Here is a 27,887-nt window from a genome sequence, read left to right on the forward strand (position 1 = left end):
TCTTTTGGTAGTGGTAGAATGTCCAATTTCTCTATCATAGTAAGCTAGTACAAGGTTCTTATAGGAAAAAAAAGACTAAGCGCATGTTCTCCATTTTCAACCATACTATTTTTTTAATAAAGTTGTCAAAAAATATCTACATTTAATTGTTATCATATTTGGTAAATACATAAGAAATCATACCAAAAATTTGGCAATATTACCATCTTGCCTTTGGTAAGGTTTACTTTAGCTACAATCTGAACAGGCTCTAAAGAAAATAAAATATCTAGAATTTCAACACAGCAACCTCAAGAATAAAGGGGAACTCGGTCTAAGGGCATCTACAATCAGACACTCTAAGAGTACTCTCTAGGAAACCCCCCTCACAATGGAAGATACCCTAGTAACCTAACGAGTGTCCCTAGCCCCTAGTTTATTTATATAGAACTCATCTATATAGGTATTGGTTGATAAAAATCACAAATTTAGCATTATATCAAACAACCATTGTTTAACAGACATAAATTTATACCTGACGAACAACAGCCATTCGACAGGTTAGGTGGCTTGATTAAAAAAAACAGAGAGCAAGCAAGTACTATGCTGCAGGTCTCACAACCCACTCACATGCATGCACACACATCCCAAATTCCCAATTTTTTAAGCTTGGTCGAACAACCTGGTGTAAGGTGCTAAATTTGTGATTTCACACAACCACTTACAATTTTCATTAAATTTGTATTATTTCTAATAACTTTTAAAAGATTGTGAGGGCACATCCAATTTTGCAATTAAGGGAGACAAAGTAGACTTATTCCTTCTCAAATAACAATATTTCCAAACGTAGCACGATTAGTGTCCGAGGTGAATTGACGAATCTACGGCTACGCGACGTGTAACGTGTGCGGCACTACAGCCATCTGCAAGGAGCGGATATGCTCTCGGATTAATCTGTTTTCGTCCATAAGTGCTACAGTTTGTGATTTGTCTGATCATGACAAAGGTCTACACGCATGTACACCTGTTCACATAATGACAGGATCGAAACCTGTTAAGTACGTCCCACGTACGATACGACTGCGATGCCAACGGCATCTTTGATTATTTGCATTTGCATTGACTTGTAACATGTTTAGTTACAAAGTTTTTTTTCCAAACTTCCAATTTTCCATCACATCAAACCTTTTATACACATAACTTTTCAGTCACATCGTTCCAATTTCAACCAAACTTTCAAACTTCAGTGTGAACTAAACACGGCCTTGATATAGTATATCACCATCACACTATCACAATTCAGCCATACAAGTCAGGCTTGGAGTACTGAACAGGCTCTCTCTAGCTCTACATGTATATAAAAAAAAAAATCAGTTTCAAGCATCATACAATATAGTCATTCATTCAGCTGCCACCCGCCAAGATGTCACCTCGGGTAGCCCAACGAGAGTACGAGTCGTTGTTACTTGTACTCCTCCTACTACAAACCTTGATCGCGAGCTCGCTTCCATGCTTGCCGGACCAGGCGGCGGCGCTGCTCCAGCTGAAGCGATCGTTCTCGGCGACCACCGCGTCCGCCACCGCGTTCCGGTCATGGCCCGCCGGCACGGATTGCTGCCGCTGGGAGGGCATCCGCTGCGACGACGGCGGTGGCCGCGTCACTTCCCTCGATCTCGGCGGCCGACACCTGCAGAGCGGCGGCCTTGACACCGTCGTCTTCAGCCTCACGTCGCTGAGGTATCTCAACCTCGGTGGCAACGACTTCAACGGGTCACAGCTCCCGGCCACCGGATTCGAGATGCTCACCGAGCTCACCCATCTCAACATCTCGCCACCCAGCTTCACAGGCCAGATACCGGCAGGTATAGGAAGCCTCACCAACTTGGTTTCTCTTGATCTGTCATCTCGCATTTACGTCGTCAATCAAGGAGATGACGGTGCCACTGTCATGTCAAATTTGTTACCCTCCTGGGGCTTCTCGAGGGTAAACTTCGAGAATTTAATTGCAAATCTTGGTAATCTGAGGGAGCTCTATCTTGGCTTGGTGTACATGTCCAATGGAGGCGAAGGGTGGTGCAACGCTCTGGCTAATTCCACTCCTAAGATTCAGGTTCTGAGCCTACCATTATGCGAAATCTCTGGTCCCATTTGCCAATCTCTATTTAGTTTGCGATCCCTTTCTGTTGTTGACTTGCAAGGAAATGACCTGTCTGGTGCCATACCTGAATTCTTCGCTGATTTGTCCTCCCTTAGTGTTCTTCAGCTTTCAAGAAACAAGTTAGATGGTTTTTTTCCAACAAGAATCTTCCACAACAGAAAACTAACAGTTATTGATATTGGCTACAACTACGAAATCTATGGTAATTTGCCCAATTTTCCACCTAATAGCAGTTTGATCAAATTGCATGTCAGTGGCACCAAGTTCTCAGGTTACATACCAAGCTCTATTTCTAATCTCACGGGTCTGAAGGAGCTGGGTCTGAGTGCAAATGATTTCCCTACAGAACTGCCGTCTTTTCTAGGAATGCTTAAATCCTTGAGCTTATTTGAGGTTTCTGGGCTCGGCCTAGTAGGATCAATGCCAGCTTGGATAACAAATCTAACATCTTTGACAGAGCTCCAATTTTCTCATTGTGACTTGTCTGGATCTTTACCATCTTCCATAGGCAATCTTAAGAATCTCAGAAGACTATCTTTATTCAAGAGCAACTTTTCTGGAAACATACCATTGCAAATCTTTAACTTGACACAACTGCATAGCTTGCATCTTCCACTAAACAACTTCGTGGGGATAGTGGAACTTACCTCATTCTGGAGACTACCATACCTATCACACCTTGATCTTTCAAATAACAAATTATCTGTGGTGGATGGGTTAGTAAATGATTCAGCAGTGTCCTCTCTCAAAGTAACATTCTTGAGGCTAGCTTCCTGCAACATATTAAAGTTTCCCAATGCATTAAGACATCAAGATAAGATAGACTTCCTTGATCTTTCAAATAATCAAATACATGGGGCAATACCTCCATGGGCATGGGAAACTTGGAAAAATTTGTTCTTCTTGGACCTATCAAATAACAAATTTACCAGTCTAGGACATGACACTTTGCTCCCCTTGGACACAAGATATATCAATCTCAGTTATAATATGTTTGAAGGACCCATACCTATACCTGAAGAGAGTAAAGCCTCTCAATTGGATTACTCAAATAATCGGTTTTCGTCTATGCCATTTGACCTAATTCCATATCTTGCTGGCGCACTGTCTTTAAAGGTCTCTATGAACAATGTCTCTGGAGAAGTTCCATCAACATTTTGTACTGTTAAGAGTCTTCAAATCCTTGACCTTTCCCACAATATCTTAAATGGCTCAATTCCTTCTTGTCTGATGGAAAATTCTTCAACACTAAAAATAATAAATTTGAGGGGTAACCAACTTCGCGGAGAGTTGCCACATAATATTAAGGAAGACTGTGCATTTGAGGCATTGGATTTCGGCTATAATTGGATTGAAGGGACACTACCTAAATCATTAGTAGCTTGCAAAAACTTGGTGTTACTTGATGTTAGGAACAATCAAATTAGAGACTCCTTCCCATGTTGGATGCATCTTCTTCCTAAACTTCAAGTCCTTGTCCTGAAGTCTAATAGGTTCTATGGACAGTTGGGGCCTACGCTTGCAAAAGATGAAGACAGTTGTGAATTACAAGATCTCCGAATTCTTGATCTAGCTTCAAACAATTTCTCAGGCATATTGCCTGGCGGATGGTTTAGTAAACTAAAATCCATGATGTCAGTCTCCAGTAATGAGACATTGGTCATGAAAGATGGAGATACGTATGGCGAATTTTACCATAAACCATATATTTTTACTACTAGAGTTACATATAAAGGACTGGACTTGACGTTTACTAAGATCTTAAAGACCCTTGTACTAATTGATGTCTCAAATAATAGATTCCATGGCAGCATTCCTGAAACTATTGCCACACTAAGCATGCTCAGTAGTCTCAACATGTCACATAATGCTATTACAGGACCAATTCCCAACCAGCTTGCTAGTCTGCATCAACTTGAGTCTTTGGACCTCTCATCAAATAAGCTTTCTGGGGAGATCCCTAAAAAATTAGCATCCTTGGACTTCATATCAACATTGAACCTATCCGATAATATGCTGGAGGGAAGAATACCGGAGTCACCTCATTTCTTGACACTCCCCAATAGTTCATTTATACGAAATGCTGGTTTGTGTGGGCCTCCATTGTCAAATGAATGCAGTAACAAATCAACATCAAATGTGATGCCACACCTTTCTGAAGAGAAATCTGCAGACGTTATGCTATTTCTCTTTGTTGGATTGGGTTTTGGTGTTGGGTTTGCTATTGCAATTGTAGTGAGGAAACCTTGCATTGGCAAATACACTTGATGGAATCCACCCTTTTTTATATTTATATGTTCAGGAGTTTGCCAGTCTGCTTCTCCTTGTAAATTTAGCTGCAATTATAGCTAGCTAGCCTGTATGGTTTATAGTACTATATAGTACTATGTGCACGTACAACACTTTTTCCATCATCATGCTGCATCCTATAAGATTTGTGTTGAAAATTTTATACAAGCCAACAGAAAATTGTTATGTCTGAACCAAGAAAGGAATATAAATGCATGACCTTATATGTGGCATTATTAGGGTCAGTTTAACTTGTAGCATAGATCAGAGAGCTATATGTCATGATTTTGTGTTTGAAATGCATACTTACACAGAACTTACTTGAGCACTAAACAACCATACTGGAACAAAATTTTCTGCGTGAAAGAACTGAAGATCACTTAATTATGTGTTGGAATAAAACTTTCTGTGAAAAGATCACCTGCAATACAATTGTAATCAGCGTTATGTTGTTATTGTTACTAGTAGTGTAACACACTAACACTAACCTGAATCTTGTATATGCACCAAATTAGGTAGTAAGAAATATATATATGAACTAACTAAATGAGGTCATCCAAGAACAATGCATAAGCAAGGCTTAAAATAAATGGAAACAAGAAAACAATGTTAAATTTACCCGATTGTTTATTAAGTATCACCTCTACATCTATACCTAAAATTAAAACGGTGTCATATGGTCGCACATTGAACTGCAAGATTCCTAATAGGCTAATACCGCAGCAGCAACAGCAACACTAAGCTGCATCCGTAATTCCGTAGAATCGTAGTAATTCCAAAATCGGTTCATAATATTCGAGAAATACTGGATTTCACACACTAACCTGAGCAATTCAGCCGGTGAACACGGAAGGACCATTCCATCGAACACCTGGCGGACGACAAGAGCCCGCCGATGCAAACCTCCTGGGAGTGGGACATGGACATCCCCGTTGTGACCGCATTGGTTGTCAACTGGTCACCCACCCCACTTGGGCTCCCAAATCCCACCACGGTCACCTTGTGCTCAACGCCTCAACCCGGTGCGCGTGCCCCCATTCCGGTGGCGGTGGTTGGGGATTTCGGTGTACAGCCTGCGGTGGGGATGGGATAGGGAGTTCGCCGAGCACTCCGAGTGGGAAGACGCGGGGGAGAGGACGACGTGAGGAGGGGCTCGCAAGCGGCGGCGGCGGCGGCGGCGGCGGCGCAACCCCTCCACGATGGCGGGCGGGCAGCAGGAACTTGACGGACTCAGCTTCGGTGACATCGTGTAACCATGTCACAGTGTAACATTCGGTGGATCTCAGCCATCCAAATTAAATCCAACGCCTGTTTTGTTGGGCCCGCCTGCAGGTAAAAAAAAAATCCCCAATCCATCCATCCCGCGTGCGGCTCTCCTCTCGTTCGCCCGTCGACGCGAGCTGGGAGGCGCGCCGCCGCCGTGACTCGCCGGCCTCGCCGCGAGTCGGGAGGGCTGCGAGCGTCCGCCGTCGTGCCTCGCTGGGCTCGCCGCGAGCGCCGCGCGAGGCGTCCGTGCTCGCGTCGTCCTCGTCCGGCCGTCGCGGAGACCGAGGACCGCCTCACCCGCCCGCGTCCGGCCGTCCAGCCGGGGCCCTGCCGTCCCGCCGCGGACAGGGAGGGGTCAGGGGCAGCCCGCCGGCGGCGGCGTCGTGCCACGGCAACGGGACAGCGCCCACGCGGGGCCACCCGGCGAGAGCCACAGGAGGAGCGCGGCGAGGACGACCACGAAGATGAGCGGCGTCTTGGGCGACTTCGTCGACGTTCTCCACGACCTCCAGGGAGAGGAGAAGATGTCAGACTCCGACATGATCGCTGTTCTTTGGGTAAGTCTCGTCGTCGTCGTCTTTAAAGCTCGAGAAGGAAACGTCCATGGCGTTTTCATGGATTGGTTTCTTGTTTTTTTTTTCTTTAGGAGATGATCTTTAGAGGGACGGACACGGTGGCTTGAGCAATGGCGGCCGGACCTCGTCTACGTCAGGGGCAGCCGGCGGCTTCCACGCGCCTCCCTGGCCGCGGCTGGACGGCAGGGTGCCACGCTGCCGCCTCCGCCCGCAGCCGCGCGACACGCTCCTCCAGCTCGGCGCCGAGCCGCGCCGCATTCGAGGCCTCCGCCTCCTTCTCCCTCCGGCAGTCCGGCGCAGCCTCTCCGTCTGCAACAAGCAAGCAAAAGCGACGCCACCACCGTAGAAAACGCATAGTCGAACACCAGCAGCAGCAAGCAACGAATCAACACGATCGACGACGTCGACGATCCTCACATGATCCTGAAACATACGCGCCATCTCGTTCTTGTACCGGTCGAACTGCGTGGCGAGCTCGTCAGAGAGGATAGACGACGCGGAGGAGGTGGTCGTCGTCGACACGTGCTCTGACCCGCCATCGTCAAAGTCGAGGCGGAGCCCCGTCGCCGCCGGCGGCCGCTTGTTGTGCAGCTGCGCCAGGCTCACCACCTTGTGCCCCTGCGCCTGGCGAGGAAGAGGGGAGGAAGCAGATGCTGCTGGTGCTGGAGGTGGGCCGGCGCTGCTTCCCGTTGGATTAGTTTTCAACGCCCCAGATCGCTCCAATGTCACACCGTGACATGCCATAGTAAAGTCACCGAATCCGAGTCCGAACTTGACACGGCGGCGCCTACGCCGCATTTGGTGTACATCGAAATTACAGATTTTGTATGGGCCTCAGACATCAGGCCCAACAAGAGTCCGACTCATTCGCCAATTTCTAAAATACGTAACCTCTAGTATCTGAATAATCAAATTCTTACGTACGTATTCAAAATTTAAAATTTAAGGCATGGTTAAATTTAGCATGGTGTTCCAAACTAGTTAGTGATTTTTAATTTCTCGTATATATTACGATGCTTGTAACAACAAATCCATAATTATAGAAAATTACATTCAAATGATCAGTTCAACGGTATTACTTTTATCAAACAAAATTTAAATTATATTAGATTTATATCAAACAAAATTTAAATTATATTAGATTTATGGTTTGTCACATATTACTAGGGTTGAATTAATATGTATGCACACATTGTATTTTTTTTGGGAAAGAGGGTACAAATGATTGATTGAAAAACCACAACAAGTTTTCTTAATCTAAAATTACATCAAGTTTCATTTGCGGCAAACTAATAAAATCATAAAAAATATAAAAAATTATCACACGAGCAACAACAATTAAAACAGAAACGCAAAAGAACCACGTATACACCGTCCTAGTAGAATTCCATGCCTCCCGAATTGATGAAACGCGTAAGCGTGCAAGTGTAAGTGTCACAAATGCAGACACATTCATCGGGTGCCTAGTGCTTAGGAGGGCAGATCGCCGGTCGGAAAGCGAGCGGGCCAGTGGCATACATGATGTTATAATAGTCATGGTCGGCCCACCGCTTGCCCTCGTCACGGAGCAGCGCACCCTCAATGCTAGAATAGTTGATGTTTGTGGGATTGTTGCATTCGAAATCCGGCGAGGCACGAAGACGCACATAGCACGCCTTGCGTGGATCGCCCATGTAGAAGTCGGAGACATTGGTCTCATCGAGCTCCGCGTGGAAGTAGCCGTTATCGTCGGCGACGGCCCGACGACACCTCACAATGGCGCGATTCTTGGCGTCGTGGCAGATGACGGACACCTCCGCCTTAGGCAGCGGCTTCGCGCCTTCGAGTCTGTGTGTGTTCCTTTGCGCGCAGCTCTGACAGTACACCATACCCTCCACCTTCACCAGCAGCTTGTCGCTTTGGGCCGGCGGGGTGTACTGCGGCGGCGGTGGCGGCGGCGATGGTGATGGTGTGGTGTAGCCATAGTTTGCCGTGGCGCTGGCGGCCATGAGGGACACGAACACGAGGATCGCGAGAGGAAGGAAGTCAGCCATTGCTCTGAGCAAGCTTGTTGCGCTCCGTGCTCGACTGATGATGAGATGTTTTGTTTTGAAGCTTTGGCTGTGTCGAAACGTAGAGAGGTGTGTGGGTTATATTCTGCATGCCATGGACTAAACGTGCGGGCATGTAGATGGAAATTAAGCTTGATTTTGGATTAAGATCACAGTTTATTTTTTGTTATTCGATTCTGACAATATATAATGATTAGCCCGGCGAAAGAAATGATAACATGTAATGATTGATCTGTAAGGCACTTTCAAGAGAAGAAATCACATGCTCATGATCTGCTTGGTGATTACTAGTTAAGAATCTGTAGACTATAAAGTATATTCAGGATGAAGATATATATGCAGATTTGCCAGAACGTGCTGCCCGTGTCTGTCCCAAACGGCACTGCAATACCATGGTGGGCAGATGATTTTTTGCCGATAGGGCTACCACTACTACAAAAGTGATTTTTGCACACGGCCCAAAAGAGATTTTCGTGTACGGTAGGGCAGCCCGCTTGCACTAAAAGATCTAAAAAATAGCTATTTTTGTGTGCAGGAGTTTGAGAGAAAGTGAGAAAGTAGTATGTGGAGGAGAGGAGGTGAGAGAGAGGAGAGATGATAAGGATGACTTGAAAAAAATTTGTAAGTGCTAGGAGGAAAAAGAGGAGGTAACTTAAACTTCTGGGTGGACCTTTAAGATGGCCGTCTGCGAAAATATATTTTCCCGTGCAGCCCCTTAAGAGGTTCGTATAGAAAAATAATCTTATTTTCCCGTGCAGCTGCTTAATAGGGTCGTCTGCGAAAATGTGAGTCGATTTTCGCTGACACGGATACTTATAGTCCGTCTGCAATATATTGAGGTGCTCATCCAGGAAAATTATTTTTTATAGTGATTATTTATGTCAGTAGCTACATTATTCTCCATACAGATAGGTTTTGCTATTTTACATGTGATAGATTTTTGGGCTTCTATTTTTCGATATGTTGTTCATAGGATTTTACATCAAGATTTGTGTTTATGTAGTTCTAACTTGCAATTACACTTATTTATGTAGTACGTTTCATGTAGTATTAAAGTAACATGACGTCTTTTTTCTTAGGGCCTGAAACTAACGGAAAGAAAACGAGTGTATTTTTCTCATTGTTTGTAGAAAGAAGTCACATAGGCGCTATGTCAGCTAAAATTGAGGAACTTCGTTTGCACTTATTTTGGAAGTTGGAGGATGCGTTCTATCTGGTTTTCGGTCGAGGGACGATTTTGTAATTCGGTGATAAGATGAGGGATCTCCGCTGAACCTTTTTTCACATCGAAATTACAGTTTGTATAGGCCTCAGACATCTGGCCCAACAAGGGTCCGACTCATTCGCCAATTTTCGAAATATGTAACCTCTTGTATCTGACTAAGCAAATTACATACGTACTCAAAATTCAAAATTTAAGGTATACTTAAATTTAGCGTGGTTTTCCAAAATATTTAGTCCTATACATTACGATGCTTGTAACAACAAAGCCGTAATTATAGAAAATTACATTCAAATCTCAGTTCAACGGTATTATTTTTATCACATAAAATTTAATTTATATTAGATTTATGGTTCGTGAGTTATTACTAGGGTTGAATTAATATGTATGCACACCTTGTATTTTTCGAAAGAGGGTACAAATGATTAACTGAAAATCACATCAAGTTTTCTTAATCGAAAATTACATCAAGTTTGAGTTGCAGCAAACTAATAAAATCATAAAAAATTACAACAGAATCACACGAGCAACAACAATTAAAACAGAAACACAAAAAAACCACATATCCACCATCCAATTAGAACTCCATGCCTCCCAAATTGATGAAACGCGCAAGTGTGCAAGTGTAAGTGTCACAAATGCAGGCACATTCATAAGGAGCCTAGTGCTTAGGAGGGCAGATCGCCGGCCGGAAAGCGAGTGGGCCAGTGGCGTACATGACGTTATAGTAGCCATGGTCGGCCCACCGTTTGCCCTCGTCACGGAGCGGCGCACCCTCGATGCTAGAGTAGTTGATGTTTGTGGGGTTATTGCATTCGAAATCCGGCGACGCCCGAAGCCGCACATAGCACGCCTTGCGCGGATCGCCCATGTAGAAGTCGGAGACTTTGGTCTCATTGAGCTCCGCGATGAAGTAGCCGTTATCGTTGGCGACGGCCCGACGACACCTCACCATGACGCGATTGTTGGCGTCGTGGCAGATGACAGACACTTCCGCCTTAGGCAGCGGCTTCGCGCCTTCGAGGCTGTGTGTATTCCTTTGCGCGCAGCTCTGGCAGTACACCATACCCTCCACCTTCACCAGCAGCTTGTCGCTGTGGGCCGGCGGGGTGTACTGCTGTGGCGGCGGCGGCGATGGTGATGGTGTGGTGTAGCCATAGTTTGCGGTGGCACCGGTGGCCAGGAGGGACACGAGGATCGCGAGAGGAAGTTGGAAGGCAGCCATTGCTCGGAGCTAGCTTGCTGTGCTCCGTGCTCGACTGAGATGTTCTGTTTGAAGTTTTGGCTATGTCGAAATGTAGAGAGGCGTGTGGATTATATACTGCATGTCATGGACTAAACGTGCGGACATGTAGATGGTAACTAACTATCTTGATTTTGGATAAAGATCACATTTTATTTTTTGTTATTCGATTCTGACAATATATAATGATTAACCCGCCAAAGAAATGATAGCATATGTAATCATTGATCTGTAAGACACTTTGAATAGAAGAAATCGCATGCTCATGATCTCATCTGCCTGGTGATTAGTTAAAAAATTGCAGACGATAAAGAATATTCAGGATGAAGATATGCAGATTTGTCAGAACATGCAGCCCGTTTCTGTCCTTAACGGAAAATACCAGGTTCTCCATATAGGCAGATGATTTTTTTGCCGATAGAGCTACATTATTTATGTTAGTACTCTCACTACTCTGAAAAGGTGTAGGCATCCCATTTCCTATGTAAAATATACGGTTCAGGTAGTATTGGAGTACCATGGTGTCTTTTTTCTTTTTCTTTGGGTTTGAAACTGACTGAAAGAAAAGGAGGTGCATTTTTCTTTGTACAAACAAGAGCTTTAAAGCCAAATTACTATATCCAAAACAGGTCAGCATTTTACATGCGGCGGATCGATCTAGCCGACACGGCATGACGCATGGCGTTATCTCCGTTGTCACCGTGTGGCTGTTCCATCTGCTGGCAAGGAGTCCATGGCCCCTGGCACGACGTACGGCGTTATCTTCGTTGTCACCGTGTGGCTGTCCCAATTTTAGTTGGTCGATTCGGTAAGTAAGCTCGGTTAACCAAAATACCCTCAAAACCAAAATTCCAGAAAAGGACCAACAAACAACCCACAAGTGAACAAAAAAAGTACTGAGTTTTCTCTCTATTCCCTAACTACCCTTCCCCACTCAACCATCCCAGTCATCACCCGTCACGATACCATCGAGCCATTGATGGCATCGACAACATCACACCACATCGTCCTGCCACGTTATCGTGCCATTCCCCACATTATCCTGTTGTGTTTTCCTACCACTCTATGATAGTTTCGTGCTCTATATCATGCTGCTCTACTTCTATGCAGGTTTCAATCTTTCGTTTTCGGTATTTGTATCGGGGGTGCCGATATGGCAAAATTTCTGAAAATTTCTTTCCAAAATTTTCAACATGTCGAACAAAATTTAGTTAAATTTGAACAAATATTACCCAAAATCCCAAAAATTAGAAATTTTGGCAAAAATAATATCGTTTCGGCGGGGTCCGAAATTTCAGAAAATTCAGTCCGAAGTTTCTAACCCTGCTTCAATTTGGCAGCGCCTCCTTAAGTAGAGATCCGGCGGCACTCGCAAGATAGAGATATCTAGTGGTAGGAGTCCTAACAAAGAAGGGCACGGGCGTGGGCAAAAAGGCAAAGGAGAGAAACATGCGAACGCTGGTGAAAGATGGATGACTCTTTTTTTCTTGATTTTTATTATTACTCCGATCCTTTTTGTCTGAAATTATCGATTACTTTCAGTCATGATAGAGACCGAGGCCGCATTGCTTGGTCTTGGCCTTTTTGTAATGCATGTCGGTTTTTATTTGTTAGATGACCAAAATTTCTCCATACCCCCGCTTAAGGTATCCAGCATATATATTAGTCCGGGGGAACTTGGTGTTCGGTTGTTGGGTTATCCAAATGTGACCACTCTAATCTCACTAATTCACATAGAGATTTACCCAAGTTTGGGCCTCCCAAATAATAGCAGCCCTACTCTGCTTTGATGTGTTTCGCAAGTATTAAAATAATGCTACAATAGAGCGGTAGAGTGTACATGAGTGTGTGGATGGTTGGTGTTCCGCAGATCCCATTCCTGACAGAGGTCATGAATCTCCTTATATATGCTTGGCCCACTTGGGGCCCTAACATCGTCAACTATACAAGCATCAGCTACTAAATATGTACATCCACACGATTGAATGAAAACCACATCAAAGTTTTCTTGATCGAAAATTACATCAAGTTTGATTTGAAATAAATTAATTAATAAAATAAAAACAAATTTACAACAAATATCACATAATAGCAACAATAATTAAAATGGAAACACAAAAGAAAACCGTATCCATCATACAAATTAAATTCGTGCATCCGAGAGTTATAAAAAGTGTGTGTGTAAACTTTAGAAACGTAGGCACAAGCACGAAGCACTCTTAGTGGTGCTTGGGAGGGCAGATCGCCGGCCGGAAAGCGAGCGGGCCAGTGGCGTACATGACGTTATAGTAGTCATGGTCAGCCCACCGCTTGCCCTCGTCACGGAGCGGCGCACCCTCAATGCTAGAGTAGTTGATGTTTGTAGGGTTGTTGCATTCGAAATCCGGCGAGGCCCGAAGCTGCACATAGCACGCCTTGCACGGATCGCCCATGTAAAAGTCGGAGACTTTGGTCTCATCGAGCTCCGCGAGGAAGTAGCCGTTATCGTTGGCGACTGCCCGACGGCACCTCACCATGACACGATTATTGGCGTCGTGGCAGATGACGGACACCTCCGCCTTAGGCAGTGGCTTCGCGCCTTCGAGGCTGTGTGTGTTCCTTTGAGCGCAACTCTGGCAGTACACCATACCCTCCACCTTCACCAGCAGCTTGTTGCTGTGGGCCGGCGGGGTGTACTGCTGCGACGGTGGTGACGGTGGTGGTGGTGTGGTGTAGCCATAGTTTGCGGTGGCGCCGGCGGCCAGGAGGGACATGAACACAAGGATCGCGAGAGGATGGAAGGCAGCCATTGCTCTGAGCTAGCTTGCTGTGCTCCGTGCTCGACTGATGAGATGTTTTGTTTTGAAGCTTTGGCTGTGTCGAAACGTAGAGAGGCGTGTGGGTTATATAGTGCATGCCATGGACTAACGTGCAGACATGTAAATAGAAATTAAGCTTGATTTTGGATTAAGATCACATTTTATTTCTTGTTATTCGATTCTGACAATATATGATGATTAGCCCGGCGAAAGAAATGATAACATGTAACGATTGATCTGTAAGGCACTTTTAAGAGAAGAAATCACATGCTCATGATCTGCTTGGTGATTAGTTAAGAATTTGTAGACTATAATTCTATAAAGAATATTCAGGATGAAGATATATATGCAGATTTGTCAGAACGTGCTGCTCGTGTCTGTCCCTAACGGCACTTCAATACCTTGTTGGGCAGATGATTTTTTGCCAATAGGGCTACCACTAGTAAAAAAGTGATTTTTCGCTCACAGCCCAACAGAGATTTTCCCATACGGTGGGGCAGCCCACACGCACTAAAAGATCTGCGAAAATAGCTTTTTTTGCGTTCGGGAGTTTGAGAGAGTGAGAGAGTATTTTTCTGTACGAGGCCCCATAATTTTTGAAAACAGACCATAACTAGTGGCGTGTGCAAAAATATATGAGCTCATTTTTGCATGCGGCTCACTTAAGCGCCCACATGGAAAAATCGATTTTTCCACGCGGGCCACTTAAGGAGCCGTATGCAAAAATAAAATTTGAAAATTTTGAAACTAGTGTATCTCACTCATATGAACTCTAAATTAGATGATTCTTTTTTTTTAAATGTTTCTAAAATCATGCTCCATGTTATTGTGTTCTTACTACTATTATTTTGGCCTTTTTTTTCTTCTTGTGACTTTGTTTTATCAATTAAAATTTTGAATTTCAAAACTTCAAATAATATTTTGAAGCAGTAATTGATTTCAGCTGAAAAAGTCATCAACAACAAAGTTGTATAACTCATCAAGATCTATAACTTCTATTTTAGTCATTTATTTATCCGACAAAGTGATTTGTAAGTTTGTTCATAAAATGTACATCTCTCTTATAGTTTTATAAACTATATACTCCCTTCGTTTCACGATGTAAGTCATTTTAGGATTTTCCACATTGATGTTGATGTTAATGAATCTCGACATATATATCTATCTAGATTCATTGACATTAATATAAAAATGAGAAATGCTAGAATGACTTACATTGTGAAACGGAGGAAGTAAAAGATATGTACATTTTGTAAACAATCTTACAAATTACTTTGTCGGATGAAGAAATAACCAAAACAAAAGTTGTAGATCTTGATAAGATATACAACTTTGTTACTAATGACTTTTACAGTTGAAATCATTTAGTATTTGGAAATGTTGTTTGAAGTTGTCATAATTTGAAATTCAAATTCAAATTGTTCAAACAAAGTCATATAGAAAAATGACCAAAACAAAAGTTGTAGATCTTGATAAGTTATACAAATTTGTTAGTAATGACTTTTTCAGTTGAAATCATTTAGTATTTAGAAATGTTGTTTGAAGTTGTCATAATTTGAAATTCAAATTCAAACTGTTCAAACAAAGTCATATAGAAAAATGACCATAACAAAAGTTGTAGATCTTGATAAGTTATACAACTTTGTTACTAATGACTTTTTCAGTTGAAATCATTTAGTATTTGGAAATGTTGTTCTAAGTTGTCATAATTTTAAATTCAAATTCAAACTGTTCAAACAAAGTCATATAGAAAAATGACCAAAACAAAAGTTGTAGGTCTTGATAAGTTATACAACTTTGTTGTTCACAACTTTCCATTTGAAATCATTTATCAAAATATTATTTGAATTTCTTATATTTTAAAATTCAAATTTTATATAGTTCAATCAAACTCGGATGGAGAAATGACCAAAATAAAATTGGTAGATCTCAACGAGTTCTACAATTTTGTTTTTGATAGCTTTTTCATTTGAGTTCATTTAATATCATAAATTTTGATTCAAAGTTTTAATGTTTTAAAATTAATTGTTTTTCCCACCTCATCTCTTCAAATTTTTTCATCTCCTCCTCTCACTCCCCTATCCAGATATTTTACCTCCACTCACTCTCTCTCTCTATCCTCTCCCCTCACTCTCTCTTTCTTTCCAACTCTCTTTCTCTCCTCTCCACCTCCTCGGGCGGCGGTGGCTAGGGCGGCTCGGCCCGGAGCTAGTGGCGGCGCCACCGCCATCTCCTCCTCACCGCCGCCGCCGATGACGACGAGGAGGCGACGGGCCAGATCCGGCGGCGTCGGGCCTTGTCCCGCCCGTATCCGGCAACGGCGGGCCTCATCCCGCCCGTATCCGGCGGCGACCTCGCGCGGTGACCTCGGCGACCTCGGGCGACAGCGCCACCGCCCTCTCCTCCTCACCGCCACTACCGACAACAAGGAGGAGGCGACAGGCCAGATCCGGAGGCGCCGGTCCTCGTCTCGCCCGGATCCGGAGGCGGCGGTCCTTGTCCCGCCCGGATCCGGCGGCGACCTTGGGCGAAGAGTGCCGCGGCGACCTCGACGACCTCGAGAGGCAGGAGTGGCCAGCGGTGGGAGCAGCAGCGAGCGACGGCGGGAGCGAGAGTGAGGACAGGCAGCAGCGGGAGCGGGGACGGGCGGTGGCGGCGGGAGCGGCCGGCGAGCTCGGGTGGCGGCTAGGGTTTCTTTTTTTTTAATTATTTTTTGGAATTTTATTTTTTTGGCGATTTTTTCTCTTTGCATGCGGTCGGCTTAACCACCCGCATGCGAAAAATCATATTTTCGCACGCGGGTGCCCTGGCCGCATGCAAAGATGGCGATCTTTGCAGACGATTTGGCGCATGCGGCTAGCCCAGCCGCATGCGAAAATAATTGCCGGCTGTATGTAAAAACGTATTCTGTAGTAGTGGTAGTATGTGGAGAAGAAGAGGTGAGAGAGAGGAGAGAAGATGAGGATGGCTTGAAAAAAAAATTGAAGTGCTAGGAGGGAAAAGAGGAGATAACTTAAACTACTGGGCGGACCTTTAAGATGGCCGTCTGCGAAAATATATTTTTACTACTGAGCGGACCTTTAAGATGGCCGTCTGCGAAAATATATTTTTCCTGTACGGCCGCTTAAGATGTCCATCTGTAAAAATAACCTTATTTTTTTCGTGCGGCTGCTTAATAGGATTGTCTGTAAAAATGTGAGTCGATTTTTGCAAACATGGATACTTAGTCCACCTGCAATCTATTGAGGTGGTTATCCATGAAAATCATTTTTAAGTAGTGATTATTTATGTTGGTAGCTACATTACTCTCCATACAGATAGGTTTTGCTATTTTACTCGTGACAGATTTTTGGCCTTCTGTTTTTTTATATTTTGTTTATAGGATTTTGCATCAAGATTCGTGTTTATGTAATTCTAACTTGCAATTACACTCATTTATTTAGTACGTTTCATGTAGTATTAAAGTACCACGACGTATTTTTTCTTTGGGCCTGAAACTGACGAAAAGAAAACGGGTATATTTTTCTCATTGTTTGTAGAAAGGACCCATATAGGCGCTATGTCGGCTAAAATTGGGAACAATACCACCGAGGAACTTCGTTTGCACTTGTTTTGAAAGTTGGAAGATGCATTTTGTTTAGTTTCCTTCAAACTTCCAAATATTTCGTCCAATCAAATATTTGGACACATGCATACAACATTAAATGCGGACGAAAAAAATCAATTGCACAGTTTGCATGTAAATTGTGAGACGAATCTTTTGAGGCTAATTACGCCATGATTTGACAATGTGGTGCTTGTTGAGATTATAGGCATATAATGATTTAATATATTCCATAAATAAATCATGACATTACAGATGAAAACTAGCATGAACGCATCATTAGATCTACACATGTAAACTACACAGTATAACATGAACAGATCAAATATGCGCAACATATTGAACACGTACTGAGGTGACGGAAAGACCGGCTGCTTGGTCGAAACTTTTCGCAGGCGTCTATGAAGGCACGAAACACGCGAGCGAAGAGGAAGGCGAGCCGTCGCGAACGAATAGGGAGCAGTCGCGCGAAGCGCTTCCCAAAAACCTTATTGCCGCCTTCTCCCGGTGCAGGACGTCGAAGGCAGAGGTTCCGGAGACCTACTCTCCCGATCGCCAGTGCACGCCGGCGAGCGAGATGGAGTAGTCTACGAGCGACGGCGCAGTACAGAGTAGGAGGCAAACCCTAGATTGATTTCGCGTGTGTTGCGTGAAGACGGCGGGTCGATTTATATAGAGAAGGGTCGCTTGATCAGGGCGCCCGCACGATCTCTACTGCGCGTAACCGAACCGGATAAGTCGCGCGTAACTTATTCGGACTCCATGCCGTTTGCACGCACCGGATTTTTCGGAACGTTTCCAAAACAAAAACGAATCTGAATTTGCAGCAAAACAAAACTGCAAAAGGAGGCTGCATCTGCGCAAGGGTGAGGAGCCAATTTTTCGGACCATTCGACGCGTACGTCGTGCGCGCGCCGCCTGCCCTGCCCTGCCCTGCCCGGCCCGGCGAGGCGAGGCGAGCGAGCGCGCGCGTGTGTTTCCCCTCTTCTCTCCACCACACATGCTTCAAATGGCTAGGAGGGCATCTTCCCTTTTAAGGAGGTCCCCCTCTCCTAGAATAAGCAAGGTGGTACTAAACTCCACATGCATGCCATCCCATGAGGTGGGCTTTTGTGATTTTCCAAAGAATTAATCTTCGAGTGGGCTAAGGCCCATTCATTAATTCCAACAATCCCCCACCAAATCTCAAAATCCCACTGAGATTTACCTTTTCCAATGTACTGTTTATATACTAGCGGTTCGATGGAGACCGATTAAGGTTGAACATCCACCTAGAACTCCAAGCTACACTTACTCACAACTTGAACAATGGACTACGTCTTGAATTGCAAGTCTTGTGCAAGCAAGTTTCACTCAAAGTCTTATCTGGTACTAGACCGTCTGTAGACTACCCCTCGGGTGGAGCGTATAAGTCATACTCCTAGGTCTTTAGTAAGCTTCCTAGAAGATTCACCCAAAATCTTTATAGGCTGCGACCAACAGTCAAGCTCACAAAGGTGAGTTCTTTCAAGAATGTTCTGTAGGACAACATCTTCGCTAATTAAAGCCAACAGAACTCATTAAGGCATAGCCAACCTGCCTTGCAGCTCACGAGAGTACATGCATCTTCACTTGGAGAGGGTATATATATTGGTACTCTCCTCTAGTTTACTAATGATTTGTTCTTCCCAGGATCTAATTCACGGGATCTCCGATCACATAGACTGGGTTACCACCATAGTATAACTCACATAGGTCTCAAACCCATCTCCTTTGATGCATTGTCTATCACATTTCGTGATAGTCCCTTCGTGAAGGGATCTGCCAGGTTTCTCGCTGTTTGGATGTAATCCAACGTTATAACTCCGGAGTTTCTTAATTTCCTGACAGACTTCAATCGTCTTTTCACATGTCTAGACGATTTCATATTATCCTTAGAACTATTCACTTTGACAATTACCGTTTGATTGTCACAGTTCATAAGGATAGCCGGCACCGGTTTTTCAACAATAGGCAGATCCATTAATAGATCATGCAGCCATTCTGCCTCAACAGTAGCAGTATCCAGTGCCATCAGCTCTGCTTCCATGGTTGACCTCGTCAAAATGGTCTGTTTGTAAGACCTCCATGAAACAGCACCACCACCCAGTGTGAAGATATATCCACTAGTGGCTTTGATCTCATCCACATCAGAGATCCAGTTAGAATCACTATAACCCTCCAATACCGCAGGATACCCAGTATAGTGAAGCCCCAATTCCACAGTACCTTTCAGATAGCGCATTACTCGCTCAAGCGCACGCCAGTGATCATCTCCCGGATTAGAAGTAAATCGGCTCAACTTGCTCACAGCAAAGGAGATATCAGGCCTAGTTGCACTAGCCAGGTACATCAACGAGCCAATAATTTGGGAGTATTCCAGTTGATTCCTAGCAATTCTCTTGTTCTTGCGAAGCAACAAGCTAGGATCATAAGGTGTTGGAGAAGGCTTACTATCAATGTAGCCAAAGCGATTCAAAATCTTCTCCACATAATGGGACTGCAAGAGTGTAATCCCATTCTCACCTCTAATTAGCTTACTGTTTAAGATAACATCAGCTACTCCCAAATCCTTCATATCAAAATTTTGAGAAAAGAATGATTTAACCTCATTTATCACATCAAGGTTTGTCCCAAATATCAGTATGTCGTCAACATACAAGCACAAAATAACTCCCTCACCCCCACCATGGCGATAGTACACACATTTATCTGCCTCATTGACTGCAAAACCTGCAGATGTCAATGTTTTGTCAAATTTCTCGTGCCATTGTTTAGGAGCTTGTTTCAGACCATACAAAGACTTCAACAATTTGCACACTTTGCCTTCTTGACCTTCAACTACAAACCCATCAGGTTGATCCATATAGATCTCCTCATCCAGCTCTCCATTAAGAAAAGCTGTCTTAACGTCCATTTGATGAACGAGAAGACCATGTGAGGCTGCTAGGGAAAGTAGCACACGAATTGTGGTCAATCTAGCAACAGGTGAGTAAGTGTCAAAGAAATCTTCGCCTTCTTTCTGAGTATAGCCCTTAGCAACAAGCCGAGCCTTGTACTTTTCAATAGTACCGTCAGGCCTAAGCTTCTTCTTGAACACCCACTTGCACCCCACAGGTTTACACCCATAGGGTCGCTCTGTCACCTCCCAAGTCCCGTTAGCGATAATGGAATCCATTTCACTACGGACAGCCTCCTTCCAGTAGTCTGCATCAGGAGATGCATATGCTTCTGAAATTGACTTAGGAGTGTCATCCACGAGGTACACAGTGAAATCATCACCAAAAGACTTAGCCGTCCTTTGTCTCTTACTCCTTCGAGGAGCTTCACTGACATCCTCCTCAGAGACATGTTCATGTGTATGTTCAGTTTGTTCTGGTGGTGTAATTGAACTGGGAATTATTTCAGAGGGTTGGTTCGAACCACTATGTGTATCCTTCATTGGGAAAAAGCTCTCAAAGAAGGTAGCATCACGAGACTCCATAATTGTACCAACATGCATGTCCGGTACCTCGGATTTAACTATTAAAAATCTATAGGCAATGCTATGATGAGCATATCCCAGAAAGACACAGTCCACAGTCTTAGGTCCAAGTTTGCGCTTCTTCGTTATTGGTACATTGACTTTCGCCAAGCACCCCCATGTGCGCAAATAAGAAAGTGATGGTTTTCTCCCAATCCATATCTCATATGGTGTTTTGTCCTTATTTCTGTTAGGAACTCTGTTTAACACATGATTTGAGGTCAACAATGCCTCCCCCCACCATGCCTTAGGCAGTCCCGCGGTGTCCAACATGGCATTCACCAAGTCAGTCAGTGTGCGGTTCTTCCTTTCAGCAATCCCATTAGACTCGGGAGAATAGGGAGGCGTCCTCTCATGTATGATGCCATGTTCCTCACAGAATAAGTCAAACTCGTTCGAGAAAAACTCTCCACCACGATCAGACCTAAGCCTTTTTATCTTTCTGTCAAGTTGATTTTCAACTTCTGTCTTATAAGTTTTAAAATAGTCTAGAGCCTCGTCTTTCATTTTCAACAAGTACACATAGCAAAATCTAGTAGCATCATCAATCAACGTCATGAAATATCGTTTTCCACCCTTCGTCAACACCCCATTCATTTCACAAAGATCTGAATGTAGGAGTTCTAGTGGTGCCAAGTTTCTCTCCTCGGCAGCCTTGTGAGGCTTGCGAGGTTGCTTTGATTGCACACAACTATGGCACTTAGAACCTTTGACAACGGAAAACTTAGGAATTAAACACATGCTGGAAAGCCGAGACATCAAGCCAAAATTAATATGACATAAATGTGAGTGCCAAACATTAGCCTCATCATCCACACTGCCACAAATATGGTTCACAGACTTATTACAGAAATCAGAAAGGGAAAAGCGGAACAGGCCTCCGCACTCATAACCTTTACCAATAAAATATCCATGTTTAGACACGGCTACTTTATTAGACTCAAAAACCAACTTAAATCCGTCTCTAGTCAGACGGGAGCCACTAACAAGATTCCTGTCGATAGAAGGGACATGCTGCACGTTCTTCAGCTGCACGATCTTTCCCGAAGTAAACTTCAGATCTACCGTGCCAACACCATGAACAGAAGCATGTGACCCATTCCCCATTAGGACGGTGGAACCCCGTGCGACCTGATAAAAAGAAAACAATGAGATGTCAGCACAAACATGTACATTGGCCCCAGTGTCAACCCACCAATTAGTAGACTGATTAACTGAAAAAACAGTAGGTAAATTACCATACCCGCTTCCATCTCCAGTGTTGCCAATAGTCACATTAGCAGACTTAGAAGTCTGCCCTGCAGGTGCCTTCATCCCCTTGCGCTGTGGACACTTCCTAGCCAGATGACCAACTTGACCACACACAAAGCAAGTCCTCTCATCCTGATTAGGATTGTTGTTGTTCTTCTTCTGCTTCTTGAAGTTGGTGGTCTGCTGAGCTTTGTATTTCCCCTTGCTCTTGTTCTGGGCCTTGTGCACAACATTGGCACTAGACTGCCCACCATCGCCCTTAGGCGCGGCATCCTCCCGAGCTTTCTCCTCAACATCAAGAGATGCTATCAACCCCTCAACGGAGTATTCCTGTCTCTTGTGTTTGAGTGCAGTACCGAAACTTCTCCAAGATGGAGGTAATTTCGCAATAATGCACCCGGCCACAAATTTGTCGGGTAAGACACACTTAAGGAGTTCGAGTTCCTTAGCTATGGTTTGTATCTCATGAGCCTGTTCGACTATAGAACGGTTGTCAGCCATCTTGTAGTCATGAAACTGCTCCATGATATACAGATCATTGCTAGCATCAGTAGCACCGAATTTAGTATTCAGTGCATCCCATAACTCCTTAGCGTCGGTCATATGCATATACACCTCGACCAGACGATCGCCAAGAACGCTAAGAATGCATCCCACAAAGAGAGTAGTGGCTTCCTCGAATTGCTTCTGCTGTTCAGCAGTAAGAATTCCTTCAGGTTTGCCAGTACTCACCCAGAAGCATTTCATAGCTGTCAGCCACAGAGTGACCCTGATCTGCCATCTCTTAAAATGCACACCGGTGAATTTATCCGGCCTCAGTGCATCGGCAAAACCAGCCATAGTAAAATCACAGTGCCTATAATAAGGTTTTTGGATTGTTGAGATTATAGGCATATAATGATTTAATCTATTCCATAAATAAATCATGACATTACAGATGAAAACTAGCATGAACGCATCATTAGATCTACACATGTAAACTACACAGTATAACATGAACAGATCAAATATGCGCAACATATTGAACACGTACCGAGGTGACGGAAAGACCGGCTGCTTGGTCGAAACTTTTCGCAGGCGTCTATGAAGGCACGAAACACGCGAGCGAAGAGGAAGGCGAGCCGTCGCGAACGAACAGGGAGCAGTCGCGCGAAGCGCTTCCCAAAAACCTTATTGCCGCCTTCTCCCGGTGCAGGACGTCGAAGGCAGAGGTTCCGGAGACCTGCTCTCTCGATCGCCAGTGCACGCCGGCGAGCGAGATGGAGTAGTCTACGAGCGACGGCGCAGTACAGAGTAGGAGGCAAACCCTAGATTGATTTCGCGTGTGTTGCGTGAAGACGGCGGGTCGATTTATATAGAGAAGGGTCGCTTGATCAGGGCGCCCGCACGATCTCTACTGCGCGTAACCGAACCGGATAAGTCGCGCGTAACTTATCCGGACTCCATGCCGTTTGCACGCACCGGATTTTTCGGAACGTTTCCAAAACAAAAACGAATCCGAATTTGCAGCAAAACAAAACTGCAAAAGGAGGCTGCATCTGCGCAAGGGTGAGGAGCCAATTTTTCTGACCAATCGACGCGTACGTTGTGCACGCGCGCCGCCTGCCCGGCAAGGCGAGGCGAGCAAGCGCGCGCGTGTGTTTCCCCTCTTCTCTCCACCACACATGCTTCAAATGACTAGGAGAGCATCCTCCCTTTTAAGGAGGTCCCCCTCTCCTAGAATAAGCAAGGTGGTACTAAACTCCACATGCATGCCATCCCATGAGGTGGGCTTTTGTGATTTTTCAAAGAATTAATCTTCGAGTGGGCTAAGGCCCATTCATTAATTCCAACAGTGCTACAGTAAACATTTGCTAATAATGGATTAATTAGATTTAATAAATTCATCTCGCAGTGTACAGCCGAAATCTGTAATTTATTTTGTTATTAGTCTATGTTTAATACTTTAAATATGGGTCCATTTACTTTAAGAAAATGGCTGTGGAACTAGACGCGACCTGTCTCTGGTTTTTTATCGAGGGATGATTTTCTAACTAAAATGAGGGATCTCCGCTGTACTTTTTCCACATCAAAATTACAAATTTTCTATGGGCCTCAGACATCTGGCCCAACAAGGGTCCGACTCATTCTTCAATTTTCGAAAATACGTAACCTCTGGTATCGGACTAAGCAAATTACGTACGTACTCAAAATTAAAATTTAAGGTATAGTTAAATTTAGCAAGGTTTTCCAAATAGTAAGTGATTTTTAATTTGTCCTATATATTACAATGCTTGTAACAACAAAGCCTAATTATAGAAAATTACATTCAAATCTCAGTTCAACGGTATTATTTTTATCAAATAAAATTTAATTTATATTAGATTTAATGGTCGTGAGATATACCAGGGTTGAATTAATATTTATGCATATATTATATTTTTTTTTGGAAAGAGGGTACAAATGGTTGACTGAAAACCACAACAAGTTTTCTTAATCGAAAATTACATCAAGTTTGATTTGCAGCTGAAAGTGTCAATTAGACCTAGAGGGGGGGTGAATAGGCTAATTCAAAAATCAACTAAAAGCGGAAGCAGTAATTATCGGATATTTCCGAAATTTTCGGATATATCCGAAAATTTTCGGAGTCAGCACAAACAGCAAAGTAAATCCTAGATCTAGTTGCCTACAACAAGAATATGCTAGCACAAACAGCAACTAGACCTATAGCGGCTCAAACAAGCAAAGCTAGTGGAGAGGGAGGAAGTAAAGTCACCAAAGATGAAGCTCACGAGATTGTTCCCGAAGTTCGAATCCTTGAGGGGATTCTACTCTCCTTGAGGAGCTCACTAAGAGTTGGGTCTTAGCTAACCCTTTCCTTAAGAGGTTGCACTAAGCACTCCTCCTTCCACTAAGGGTATCTCTTCCCTTTCGGAGGTGAGATCCGACCTTCACAAACTTCTCCCGGCTAACCACAAGTAGATCGGTGGCTCAGGAGCGACACCTAGCCGCCTAGGAGTCCTCAACCTCCAAGAGTAACAAATGAAACAAAGAACTCCCGGAGATGATGCAAGTGCTCACAAATCTTCACGAAGTCAACAACAAGCACTCACACAAACTTGAATCCACAACTCTCACACTCACACCAAATCCAAATCGAACACGGGTGAGAGGGGAAACAAGAAAGCAAGGCTCAAAAGTGCTAGAGAGAGAGAGCAAGCCAAGGGCACAAATGATTGGAATGGAACCAGCAGCCCTTACAAGTGAGGGGAGGGGGCTATTTATAGCCACAGCCCAGATTCTGCCCGTTATGCACAATAATTGAGATTTTCGGATATTCCGAAAGATTTTCGGACATGTCCGAAAATTCCAGCCCAGCACCAACAGCAAAGTCAACGAAGGATTTTTCGGACATTCCGAAAACTTTTCGGACAGGTCCGAAAATTTCCAGTACCAACAACATCGTTCTGGATGTTTTCGGAAAAGTCCGAAAATAACTTTCGGACAAGTACGAAAATATACAGAAGCGAAAATGACTCTACTGAAGAATTTCGGAAAATCCGAAAATTAGTTTCGGACAAGTCCGAAAATATACAGAACCAGTTTTGCCTTCGCAGTCTTTTTCGGAAAGTCCGAAAATCACTTTCGGACATATCCGAAAATTTCCAGAAGCGAAAAACTGGTTCTGTGTGTTTTCGGAAAGTCCGAAAATGAGTTTCGGAAAACTCCGAAAAAATCCAGAACACACCAAACTGAGGAGAAACACTTTTTTTTAAAAAAAAAGATTTTGAGCACTTTGATCACTCCTCGTATGTAAATGCATCATCCCTCTTAATAGTGCGGCTTTCCTATTAACTCAAGAAAAACGAAAACGTACAAAATGCCATTTGCTCATTTGCCGCATCACATCACATCAACGTATTCGGCGGGATATGCATTACGCTAACTCATTGAGGACATAACAACCTTCACATTGCTTAAATAAAAATGTTAGTCCTCTCTAATCGCATTGTAATTAATCACCAAAATCATTAGGGGCCTAGATGCACTTTCAGCAGCAAACTAATAAAATCATAAAAAAAATTACAACACAATCACACAAGGGCAACAGCAATTAAAAAAAAGAAACACAAAAGAACCATGTATCCACCGTCCAATTAAACTCCATGCCTCCCAAATTGATGAAACTTCATAGGAAGCCTAGTGCTTAGGCGGGCAGATCGCCGGCCGGAAAGCGAGCGGGCCGGTGGCGTACATGATGTTATAGTAGTCATGGTCGGCCCACCGCTTGCCCTCGTCACGGAGCGGCGCACCCTCAATGCTAGAGTAGTTGATGTTTGTGGGGTTGTTGCATTCGAAGTCCGGCGAGGCCCGAAGCCGCACATAGCACGCCTTGCGCGGATCGCCCATGTAGAAGTCGGAGACTTTGGTCTCATCGAGCTCCGCGAGGAAGTAGCCGTTATCGTTGGCGACTGCCCGACGACACCTCACCATGATACGATTCTTGGCGTCGTGGCAGATGACAGTCACCTCGGCCTTAGGCAGTGGCTTCGCGCCTTCGAGGCTGTGTGTGTTTCTTTGAGCGCAGCTCTGGCAGTACACCATACCCTCCACCTTCACCAGCAGCTTGTTGCTGTGGGCCGGCGGGGTGTACTGCTGCTGCGGCGGTGGTGGCGGCGGTGGTGATGGTGTGTTGTAGCCATAGTTTGCGGTGGCGCCGGCGGCCAGGAGGGACACAAACACGATGACCGCGAGAGGATGGAAGGCAGCCATTGCTCTGAGCTAGCTTGTTGTGTTCCGTACTCGACTGTGATGTTCTGTTTTGTAGCTTTGGCTGTGTCCAAACATAGAGAGGAGTGTGGATTATATACTGCATGCCATGGACTAAACGTGGGTACATGTAGATGGAAATTAACTGTCTTGATTTTGGATGAAGATCACATTTTATTTTTTGTTATCGCTTCTGAGAAATATATAATGATTAGCCCGCGTAGAAATGCTAACATGTAATCATTGATCTGTAAGGCACTTTGAATAGAAGAAATCGTATGCTCATGATCTGCCTGGTGATTAGTTAAAAATTCGTAGACGATAAAGAATATTCAGGAGGAAGATATGCAGATTTGTCAGAACGTGCAGCCCGCGTCTGTCCTTAACGGCACTGAAATACCAGGTTCTCCACCCAGGCAGATGATTTTTGCCGATAGAGCTACAATATTTATGTCAGTACTCTGAAAAGGAGTAGGGCATGTCATTTCCAACTCCCACCGTCCCATCTAGAATGGGACGTGACATATTATAGTACAATGAATGTGGACATATGCATGTCCAGATTCGTAGTACATACTAGGATGTGTCATATGTAGTACTAGATTGGTTTTTTATGAGATGGAGGGACTGCAAAATATAGGCAAATTTTGCTACAGGACATTGCGACTTTGTGGTTTTAGCTATAGGACACAGCGCAAAGTGACTTTTGGGAGAAGACACTATATAAATGTGGTTATTTGCCACGAAACACCACATCCATTAAATTAGTATTTTTTGTGCTGACGAGGCTAGAAGGGGCCCACTTTGGTAAACATCGTGACCGAATTGCCCCTCTTCCTCTTCCTCCTCCTCTCCTCTCTTCTTCCTTACCTCTCTTCATCTCTCTCCCTACTTTCTCTCTTCTCTCTTCTCCGGCGAGGCATACGACCCACAAGCGGCGGCGTGACCACCAGAGCCACAGCGGCGCGGGGAACCACTCCTCACGGCGCCACCCAAGCGTGAACTGCAGGTACGCCGCGAGCAGCAGCCATGCCATTGCGCGCACCGCCCTGATGACGGCCTCCAGCGGTATGTTCCCGGCAGCAAGGAACACCGCGATGTCGCTGAGCTCAATGTAGAGGTATGAGAATGAGCCACTGGCAGAGGGGATCTCCGTGGCGA

At 44.3% G+C, this 27,887-nt stretch overlaps 5 protein-coding genes across 5 annotated transcripts; 1 reads left to right on the top strand and 4 right to left on the bottom strand.

Moving 5' to 3' along the window:
- The first annotated feature begins 1,354 nt into the window (after positions 1–1,354).
- On the top strand, positions 1,355–4,420 carry LOC127759992 (receptor-like protein 7). Its single transcript, XM_052284201.1, has one exon. The coding sequence runs from the start codon at positions 1,403–1,405 to the stop codon at positions 4,403–4,405; it is 3,003 nt and encodes a 1,000-aa protein (XP_052140161.1). The 5' UTR covers positions 1,355–1,402; the 3' UTR covers positions 4,406–4,420.
- A 3,260-nt stretch (positions 4,421–7,680) lies between these two features.
- LOC127759993 (non-classical arabinogalactan protein 30-like) lies at positions 7,681–8,354 on the bottom strand. Its single transcript, XM_052284202.1, has one exon. It carries the CDS (start codon positions 8,298–8,300, stop codon positions 7,731–7,733), a length of 570 nt encoding a protein of 189 aa, XP_052140162.1. The 5' UTR covers positions 8,301–8,354; the 3' UTR covers positions 7,681–7,730.
- A 1,615-nt stretch (positions 8,355–9,969) lies between these two features.
- On the bottom strand, positions 9,970–10,812 carry LOC127760298 (non-classical arabinogalactan protein 30-like). The gene has a single exon (XM_052284541.1). The coding sequence runs from the start codon at positions 10,763–10,765 to the stop codon at positions 10,202–10,204; it is 564 nt and encodes a 187-aa protein (XP_052140501.1). The 5' UTR covers positions 10,766–10,812; the 3' UTR covers positions 9,970–10,201.
- Positions 10,813–12,874: 2,062 nt separating this feature from the next.
- LOC127760648 (non-classical arabinogalactan protein 30-like) lies at positions 12,875–13,623 on the bottom strand. Its single transcript, XM_052284935.1, has one exon. The coding sequence runs from the start codon at positions 13,570–13,572 to the stop codon at positions 13,003–13,005; it is 570 nt and encodes a 189-aa protein (XP_052140895.1). The 5' UTR covers positions 13,573–13,623; the 3' UTR covers positions 12,875–13,002.
- A 12,342-nt stretch (positions 13,624–25,965) lies between these two features.
- Positions 25,966–26,774, bottom strand: LOC127760734 (non-classical arabinogalactan protein 30-like). Its single transcript, XM_052285031.1, has one exon. The coding sequence runs from the start codon at positions 26,727–26,729 to the stop codon at positions 26,157–26,159; it is 573 nt and encodes a 190-aa protein (XP_052140991.1). The 5' UTR covers positions 26,730–26,774; the 3' UTR covers positions 25,966–26,156.
- Positions 26,775–27,887: the final 1,113 nt, after the last annotated feature.

This window comes from Oryza glaberrima, chromosome 1 (assembly GCF_000147395.1).
Source record: "Oryza glaberrima chromosome 1, OglaRS2, whole genome shotgun sequence".
In the NCBI taxonomy this organism is placed as follows: Eukaryota; Viridiplantae; Streptophyta; class Magnoliopsida; order Poales; family Poaceae; genus Oryza; species Oryza glaberrima.